A 10,688-nucleotide genomic window follows, 5' to 3' on the forward strand; every position below is an offset into this window, starting at 1 on the left:
GACCTGGAGACTGTAAGCGGTTTCCATACTGTATGTTATAAAGTATAACAGTTACAGTGTTCAAACTTAATACATTGACTTAGTACAGCAAGAGGAAAACCTGATCAGTTTTGGAGACAGTGGCTGAAAGGTCAAAGTCACAGGGCCCTGACTTAATTTCTTGCATTTGTTTTGTTTCTGTGCCCTTTGTCAAAATGTATAATATCTACTGCTTTCAAACTTTATGTGGTGACTTAGGACCACTTGAAGAGGAACCAAATCATTTTTTGGGTCAAAGGTCAAGATCACATTAACTGCGAGACTGATAATAAGTCTCTGACTTTAAGTCATAAAGTATAATAAATACAGTTTTCAAACCTTATACAGTGAGCAATTTCCACTAGAGGAAGACTTTTTAGGATCAGTGGCTCAAGGTCAAGATCACAGGGACCTGACTTTTGTCCTGGTATTGTTGTTGTTTTTTGGTTTTAAGAAAGTATAATAGCAAAGGCTTTTAAACTTAACTCACTGACTATTTGCCACTTTAGGAAGATCCCTATGAATTTTGGGTCAATGGCTCACAGGTCAAGGTCACAGGGATGGACTCTTGCATTTACTGTCTTATTTGAATTCAGTTTCTTGATATTCTATTTTAGTAACCCCCATCCACACTCCACACACCATCGTACTACCCCAACCCCTAACAACACACACTTTGTATACCCACCACTTTGCCCCTGTATCTTTTTGAAGTTTGTAAGTTCAGTAACTTGTTTCCAAGTATCCTCCTCCCCATCCATCCTAATATATATTGCTGTTTAACTGTTATATGACATGCAGGTCTGCTCTTTATTTAATGTAAGGTGAGATAATTTATTCATGGTTTTCTTATTTTTAAAACTGTTTTTTTTTAAATTTGTTCTTATTCAGTGTACAGACTTCACAAAATAGTGTTTATGATTGCTACTTGGACTTTAAACACCTGAGGTTGAAAAAGAGTTGATAACTTAGTAGCAATAACCCTGTAACTATATACTGTATTAAAAGATTTGCCCTTTCTGTAAAAATATGCCAAACCAAATGATAGAATGAAAGTTGACAGCCATTACAGACTGTAGTTGAAACTAACAAAAATGTCCTGTATTAGTTTATCATGTTTGAATAATAATTTAGTATTTCACAACCTTTTAACAGTTTAATATGTTACCCTTAATATTAGTAACAATATGTTCAGCATTATATTGACATTATACTTATATATTTTCACTGTCTCCTTCACTAGTGGTCAAAGCAGGTAATACACAACTGAAATGTATATTGTTGAAAGTGAAGCATGTTTGTGAAGCATGGAACTGTCATGCATGTTCTCCTCTGCATGAAGCGTGCATTTTGTATTTCTTTAAACAAGTTTTACTACATAGATTCATAAAATACTTTTTCATATTGAAATATTGAATGATTAACAAAATGTGAAATCTTTCTATTTTTGGACCTGTTTATCCCTGGACAAATATTGCTGGAAGGTTAAAATCCTTTCAATGCATTTCACAAATAACATAATTTCTAAATTTCTGCTCATCCCTTTATATTAATCCTTACCCTGCTAAATTTCTAAAATGGACTGGCCCATCATTCAATTTGGGCAATACCATTTATTATTTGAAGGGGTGTTCACTGAAAATTTACTGACTGATTAGCGAACAGTGCAGACCATGATCCGTGCAGGCTGATCTTGGTCTGCACTGGTTGCAAAGGCAAATCACTAATGCCCTAGCAGGCTAAGGGTTAACATATACTACCTAAGATACACATACACAAATTGAAAAATCCTAAGTACTTGTTTCAGTTTTTGTTTGTTCAATCATATAAAATTGTGTGGGATGGAGCAGTTATTTATTAGTTTTTTATAAGACTAATGTTGAATCTATTTACTATAACTTGTTTATTTTTCATGCAGATTGTATAGGAATTATGGACATAATCCCCCGATGCTGCTCGATTCGACCAAGCTGGACAAAAACCCATCTTTGATTTTGTTGAATAAAATCTCTAAAAATGAAAAAAAAAAAGATTGACAAATAAAAATCACGATTTTTGAGATGATAGTTACAAACTCTTATAAGTGGAATGGAGTAAAAATTTAGATGTAACTGAAATATTCCTAGGTGGGATCTTTTCTTCCTTGGTCACGTTGAGCGTGGCAGGCGGATTTAGCCGATATTCCAATACATTCATTCATATGCAGTGACTAATTCTATCTCATTCGTTGCTTTAAATTCTATGTGTACTTTTGTGTCTGTGTGTAATGAGTTTTTACTTGGTTAGTTGGTCACTCTGTTGTGTTGTAAATTTTCTACAATGTCTTTTTTTAACAAAGTCATTATTTCTCCTGTTTTATCCAATAGTGGGGAGGGGGAGGGGGGCGGGTACTTAGACCCATTTTGGGGCTGTTAGTGTTAAAAATAGAAATACCTTAATCCAGTTTCTTTTCCCGAAGCACTTGATGGATTTCATCAAACTTGGTCTGTAGCATTCGTATACAGTACTCTTGTTAGGTTTTTCAAATGGAGGCTGCAGGCCACTTTCGGGGAACACTAGAGCTGAAAATAGAAATATCTTTAAATGATTTTTATGCCCCCACTTTCAGGAGGGGGGCACATAGATTTGCTCTTGTCCTTCCGTCCGTCCGTCCTTCCGAAAATGTTGTGTCGCGCGTAGCTCTGAAAGTATTTGACGTAGAGTCACAAAACTTTACAGGAATGTTGGTCAGCATGTGTAGTTTTGCACTGGGGTTTCGCGTCCGGATTCATTCAGTCATTGTAGAAGTTATGGCCCCCTGACTTTGTAAAATATTGGTCATTTTCATGTTGTGTGTGCCTAGATCCAAAAGTATATGACCTAAAGTCACAAAACTTTACAGGCGTGTTGGTCAGCATGTGTAGTTGTGCACCTGGGGTTTCGCGTCCGGATTCATTCAGTCATGTAGCAGTTATGGCCCCTGACTTTGTAAAAATTGGTCATTATAATGTTGTGTCGTGCCTAGCTCCAAAAGTATATGACCTAGAGTCACAAAACTTTACAGGCATGTTGGTCAACATGTGTAGTTGTGCACCTGGGGTTTCGCGTCCGGATTCATCCAGTCATGTAGGAGTTATGGCCCCTGACTTAGTAAAAATTTGGTCATTTTAATGTTGTGTCGCGCATAGCCCAAAAAGTATTTGACCTAGAATCACCAAAGTTTACAGGAATGTTGGTCAGCATGTGTAGTTGTGCACCTGGGGTTTCGCATCCAGATTCATTCAGTATTGTAGGAGTTCTGGCCCCTGACTAATGTCATGTAGTGGGGGCATCTGTGTCCCATGGACACATTTCTAGTTTCTTTTGAACTGCTTGGCGAAGCTTCACTAAACATGGTTCTTAGCAACCTTGTAAAGTCCTCCCTCAAATTTGTTCAAATAAGGCAGGAGATGGGGGGAGGGGAATGTGGGGATGAGCACTAGACCTTTTTTATGATTTTGATACAAAAAACCTTTGTTAATGTTCATGATTCAGTTTGTTGTACATATATTATTGTCAAATTGTCAAGGTCAGGTGAGTGCCTTTGGGTCCCCATAGCGGTCTTGTTAAAGACTATTTTTAAGTTTGTTTATATAACAGACTGTTCTTGCTAACTTGGTTAGTAAGCTCCTCCTAGTGATGTAGTTGACAGTTTGTAATGTGTATCGTTTGATTGTATATGCGTATGTGTTGTGTGTATTGATTATAGGTAATAGGCAGATGTGTATTTCTTTAGTTTGGAGAGGGAATGAAACCAGTATTTGTTATGTCATTTGTTGCGTTGTTATACATTGAATTGTTCACACTTCCTTGATCAGACTTAAAGACTTTCTGTCACTACATTAGTATCTGCAATAGAATCAAGCACCTTCTCCTTCACAAGTCATTCTGTATATGACAATCTTTTCTAGCTTGTTATACCCCCACAAACGAAGTTTGGAAGGGTATATCCTTTGCGCACTGGTAACGTAGTGAAACGGGTAAAATTTTTGAGTTCTCAAAAATGGGCCAATCTTTACAGTGAAAGCGTATAACGCTTTTTAATGGAGTAAAATTTTCTATCCTCAAAACCTGACCCTATTTTAGCGTAGGAACCCTGAAACTTTTTTTTTTTCACTTTTAATTCCTGAAATTGAAACGTTATTACTAATGGTTCTGAAAAGCGGACTTAATTTTTTTTGACTATTTTAATATTTCACCAGTAAAATTCATGATAAATAAATTTTGTTAGAAATGTCTTAATTTAAAATACCAATTTTTATCGATAAATATCAATAAATCATTAAATTTGCATAATTTAAGCATTCTTGAGAAAACCCTGACCTATCTAAATTCAAATCAAGCATAATAAAGCCTTTTAAGACAAACATAAGACTAACGTAGATTTGAAGACAATATATGGGTTATCTCGATAGAATTATAAAAGTGGTCAATAAAATCGGTCTTACTGGTAATATCGATCAATATTGATTATTTATAAAATACGTATTTGAACGTTGTGGGCATGTTGGCAAAAGTTAGGACTCGTTTTGCATACCCGAAAGAGCACTGTATCGTTGAAGAATTTATATTTTGTTGTTACCCGAAAGAGCACTGTATCATTGAAGAACGTATATTTGGTTCTTACCCAAATGACTACTGTATCGTTGAAGAACGTATATTTGGCTATTTTATACACTTTTAAACGGTAAATGAAGTCATTATGATGAAAATCTGCGTTTTAGCTGCAGAAAAGCTACACCCGAGAAAAACGGATTCGGGTTCATTTTAACGTTGTTAAACATATCTTTATTTTAAAATACGCCAAATCCACAGTCCGGTTTTAAAACCTCAAAAAAGGCACCCGTCGTATAACATAATTGGCAGTCGCTGTAAAGAAATTTTTACCCGTTTCAGTATGCTGCAGCCAATCGCTGTAAAGATTGTCCAGGTGCGCAAAGGATATAAGAGTGAGCTTGTCGGTCTGTTGGTTTTCATTGTTTCCAGACAATAACTCATGAAAGGCTTGACAGATTTAAATAATTTTTGATACAAAGGACTAGTGTAGCGTCGTAAAATACAGGTCAAATTTGACTTTGATGTCAATAGGTCAAAGGTCAAAGTCACAGTAACCCGGAACAGTTAAATGGCTTGAGAACACTTCGGCAAAGAATCATAAATTTTGGTATTTCTGGTGTAACATCATAAAATAAGTTTGACTTTGAGGTCAGTAGGTCAAGGGTCAAGGTCACAATGACTTGGAACGGTTTCCAGATGATAATTTGAAAATGCTTGGGCCTAGGATTGTGGAAGTTGATAGGGAGATTGGTCTTGACCAGAAGATGACCCCTATTCATTCTGAGGTCAGTAGGTCAAAGGTCAAGGTCACAGTGACCTGGACTAGTTAAACCATTTCCGGACAATAACTTGAGAATGCTTGGGCCTAGGATCATGAATGTAATACGAGGCTGATCATGACCAACAGATGACTATTGATTTTGAGGTTCAACTTTGACATTGGCTTACTTCTGTGTCAGGACCGTATTGTTGGTGTATAATTCATCACTCCTGTGTCAGCTCTAGTTGTACATGGCAATACAGCGCATACCAATCTACAAATGTTCAGTCTACAGTATTAAGTGTAACTGATGACGTCAGTCTGAAGTGTTTAAACTCACTGACTGTACCAGTCTCCTTAGTGTACAATCTAACTGATGACACAGATCTACTCAGTGTTCAGCCTAATGATTGGAACCAGGCTGCTGAATGTTTACCCTTGTGATTGGAACCAGTCTGTAGTATTTAATATAGTGATTGGTACCAGTCTGCAGTGTTCAATCTAGGGACTTTAACAAGTCAGCACAGTAATTTAGTGGTAAATCTTGTTATTAATACCATTCTTTACAGTGATCTGTGTAACTGGAGGCACCGGTTTATTATAGCTGGTCTCGTTCAATTGTACCAGTCTAACTGATAGTCATTGTCTTCAGAATTCATTCACACAAAGTACATCAATCCTAACTGGTACCAGTCTGTGTAGTGAAGTTTGTCTCTACACATTTGTGCCCTCTGATCTTGATGATGGCTGCATTTTAGAAATGATGTTTTCCAAAACTAGTTTTTGCCTGGTTTTCAAATATAGTACCTAGATGGGTTTTTGATAATTAGGATTTTTCACAAACATTTTAAAAGATGTTCTGTCTAATGCTATTATTTTATGTGAAACAGATGTTAGAATAAGGAAAACATGTAATTTTAGAAAGAAAGATTTAGTATTTATATGTTTGTTCACAAAGAATGGTTACAGATGTATTCATGTGCACAAAGAGCACTTGTACTAGTGTGATTTAGTTTCACAAAGAATTAAGCTGTACACAGTTTTACAATCTAGCTGTATGCAGTTTCACAAAGAATTAAGCTTTACACAGTTTTGCGATATAACTGTATGCAGTTTCACAAAGAATAAAGCTGTACACAGTTTTACGGTCTAGCTGTATGCAGTTTCACAAAGAATAAAGCCGTACACAGTTTTACAATCTAGCTGTATGCAGTTTCACAAAGAATAAAGCTGTGTGTTGTTTCACAAAGAATAAAGTTCTAAGCTGTTTCACAAAGAAATAAGCTATATGCTGTAACATGTGTTGCATGCAGAATTCACATTTATAAGTACATGAACTATTTAAGTGTATAATTTTAGTGTGATGATTGATAGAAGAAAAAAACATTCTTATGTGCAAAAATGTAATTACTGATGTATTGTTTTTCCATTTTATATGTATATCACTGGTTTGAATTTTACAAAGTAAGATACAACTAAGTTAAAACATAACAGAAATCATTAGTCAATGTTTGCTTCACTGATTGTGTACAGGCTTGAATGAAATGCTGTATTCAGAACAATATAATGCATGAAAAGGAATGTAATATATTCAGTGTATTCAGATCAACCATTCACCATATTTCTCTTGATGTACTACATTTCCTAAGGTATTTAGAAACACAGCCATAGTTACTCAGATCTGGTAATAGTCTCTTAAATATTAATGAGATAAGGCTGATCAATAAAGTAAATGTTCATGAGATAAGGCTGATCCATAAAGTTAATATTCATGAGATAACAGGGTTTCCTCTCGGTCAATTTCACTTTGCGCCAACAAATTCGCCAATCAGGAAAAGTTTGCGCCAGTGACTCTCAAGTTGGAGCCAATAGTCTGTGATGGGCGACATACCATTTTCTTTTTCAATCTCTTTTTCATTTGATTCTTTACAGTAACCATGCAATTTGCTCTTGAACCAGTCTATCCTAATATCACATTAAATCAAAAAGAGTTTTTAATCTTCTCAACCGTTTTCAAGAACATTTTCCAAACAAAAGTAATTGCTCAATCTATAAAATTATCCCTTTATATAGTTTGCCATTTTTAATTATCTCCCGTTTAGGGTCATTTTCACTAAATAGATGTCTCTAAAACATGAATATTTATCCTAATATCACATTGAATCAAAAAAGTTTTTAATCTTCTCAACCATTTTCAAGAACATTTTCTAAACAAAAGTAATTGCTCAATCTATAAGATTATCCCTTTATATAGTTTGCCATTTTTAATCATCTCCCTTAGTGGTCATTTTCACTAAATAGATGTTTTTAAAACATTAATATTTATCTCTTTATTCTTTTAACTTTTTATTTCAAAATCAATTTAGGTCATTTATCAAAAACAATGTTGTTTTCTATTATTTTATAACTTTTGAAAAGCTTTTTAAAATGCTTAAGTTTCATTATATATATAACTAAATTTCTATTTCCTTTCATACATACTAATGTATAGGGAAAATACCACCTACAGGTATTATTAGCACTTTGTTTCGAAGCTTTAGGGTTGAGCTTTATAAAATTATTGAGCTTTACAAAATTATCATGTATCAATGCGTTACGTTGGGCACGTAAAAGAACTGCTTTAGTTCATTTGTATCTCAAAAATTCTCCGATTGAAATTATAGGACCACGACTGAAATTTATGAACCCGAAGATTTATTTAACAACGCTCGTAGATTTATTTAACAACGCTTGTGCAAAATTTACCCATTTACGATCAGAGAATGTGTATCTTTTGATCGCACTTTGATGTGTCATTATTTCCGGCATTTCCTCGGTCTCAATTACTTCGGCGAATCGGATTGTCATTAAAATAACCTGTAAATTTATGTCGCGTTTTTTTGCATCATAAAAAGGTGGTGCATTAGACGAAGCACGCAGCTAATATTTCGTTTCATTTGCTTTCATGCAAGTAGGCGGGGCTAAATTTGGGGAATCAGATTGACTGATAATCGTTCTTGCGTGGAGGAACGCTCTAGTGAATCGGCGAAGTTTTAAATTATGCCCCGAGGTGTAAATCGATATTGACACGCTGTGTATTGTCTTCATGAAGTGTTAAATATCAGATAATCCGTTATTGCGTCATTGAGAAAGATCAGAAGATCAGATCGACGATTATCTTGTAGGCGCCAATGAAATTCGTCAATTGAAGATTTTTAGCGCCAGAATTTACATTTTGTCACATTTGGCGCCATTGGCGACCGACAGCGGGAACTCTGGAGATAAGGCTGATCAGTAAAGTTAATATTCATGAGATAAGGCTGATCAGTAAAGTTAATATTCATGAGATAAGGCTGATCAGTAAAGTTTAATATTTAAGAGATATGGCCTATTTAGGTTATAAAAATATTAACAAGACAAAACTGAATTAAAATTATTTAGCCAGGACCTATGTTCACAAAACTTTTTTAGGTCGTAGCAGAGTAAAATATAGATTAAAATTTTGATAGTAAATTTTCATAAAACATCAAAATTAAAGTCCCATTGAGACTTACCATCTAAATTTTCATCAAATTTCAAAATTAAATTCCAATTGAGACTTACCATAGGCATGCAGATTTAATTAAAGTTTTGATGCACTTTACTTTTATTCTCTGTAATTTCTCAGTGGAATTGCTTCAAACGTAATATTGTTTTTCCTTGTAATCGTTTACATCTCAAGATACAAGGGCCATAACTCTGCCGCTATTGTTTCATGAATAATGTTATTTTATTGTTAGAATTTCAGATAAATGTTTTTATGCACTTTCCTTCTTCCTCTGTTGTTACTTAAAATATTTGTTCAACATTATTTATTCCATAAGGTCAAAATTCTGGCAGTAATATTCCATTGATTATGCCCCTTTCATACAAAGGTTTTGATGCACTTTGACTTTAAGTCTGTACTTTATTTCTGTAATTACTTAATAGATTTGATTTAAACTTGAAACAGTCATTGCATATAATTGCCCACATCATAATTATAATTATAACAAAAGTTTATTTACTTCACAGAATTGAAATAACCGAACCCGCATGGGGAGCGGTGGTTTAGTGGATAACTGTCGTGGGGGCTTTGTCTCACTCTGTCCCTCTGGTCAGATCGCTCTGTGTCTGTACTAGTAGAGGATGAATTATGCGCCCTGTGTGGCTGCATTTGAACTATGTTAAGCGCCTTTGAACGTGAAATTGATCATGAAAAGGGCGCTATATAAATCTGGTACAATAATAATAATAATAATAATAACTTGTCTGCTGCTCAATCCAGGAGTCGTGGGTTCGAGCTCCACTGGGGTCAAGACCATGACCTCATATGATACCAGTATTGGTTTTTCCGGGAAGCGGACTCGAGAGTGGTTCCAATAAGCTTGAAGCTTTCACCACAATCGAGCTAAAACAAAAAAACCCCAAAAAAAAAATTAGTATAAACTAACCGAGCCCGCAGTGTACTCTGAGAGCTCTTGTTTGATCTCATTACTGGCTGTGGTATATTTCAACATTCGCATGTAATATTTTCATTCTCTTTTAGTGTAATAGAAATGTTCTCTCATTTGCCATTGTTGTTTGTATAAAAAGTCTCTAATTTGCGGTATTTTTAAAGTTTCACAAACTGACAAGTGAAAAATATGAAATATATTTACAATGACTATCCTAGACTTACATTTATTTCCTTGTTTACAGTTTTGAAGTTAAAGTGAAAGTTTCAGAAGTTGGTGGCAAATACTGGACTTTTTCAGATGTGGTCATAAGAGTAAAAGTAAGTATCCATTATTTATTATTAACTGTTTGATCGCAAACACGACATAGAACGTATTGATTGAGCAGCAACAAACTGTCAAAATGCTCATGTTTGGATTTGTCTTCAAAGCAAATGTGTTAACAGATGTATTTACATTGTTGCTCGCAACAATAAACCTATGAGAGCTATGTTTTTATATGCCCGAAGGGATGTATTATGTAATGCCCGGGTGTCCATCTGCGCGTCCATCTGACTATTAGCAATTTCGTGTAACTCTTGATTCCCCTGAAGGATTTCGAAGAAACATGACACTAATGTTCACCACATAGAGATGACGTGCAGAGCGCATGTTTTGGATGGCTTGCTTCAAAGGTCAAGGTCACACTAGGGGTCGAATGTCATATGACTTGTTTCGGATCCGCTCTGTAACTTGAAACTACTTAAAAGATTTTAAAAAAAACTTCGCACAAATGTTCTCCACATCATGTGCTCACTTCAAGGTCAAGGTCATACTTAAGAGTCAAAGGTCATGCCTTCAGGCATATATTGCTCTGCATTGCGGTGCTCTTGTTACCATTT

The 10,688-nt window shown here is 35.1% G+C and overlaps 1 protein-coding gene across 1 annotated transcript in view; it reads left to right on the plus strand.

Annotated features, from left to right (window-relative positions):
- LOC128548885 (cadherin-4-like) overlaps positions 1-10,160 on the plus strand; it is a 36,105-nt gene extending 25,945 nt beyond the window's left edge. Inside the window, exon 7 of the mRNA XM_053524417.1 lies at positions 10,052-10,160. Within this exon, the coding sequence (XP_053380392.1) occupies positions 10,052-10,160 (109 nt within the window). The remainder of the gene's footprint in view (positions 1-10,051) is intronic.
- The last annotated feature ends 528 nt before the right edge of the window (positions 10,161-10,688 follow it).

This window comes from Mercenaria mercenaria, chromosome 2, assembly GCF_021730395.1.
Source record: "Mercenaria mercenaria strain notata chromosome 2, MADL_Memer_1, whole genome shotgun sequence".
NCBI lineage: Eukaryota > Metazoa > Mollusca > Bivalvia > Venerida > Veneridae > Mercenaria > Mercenaria mercenaria.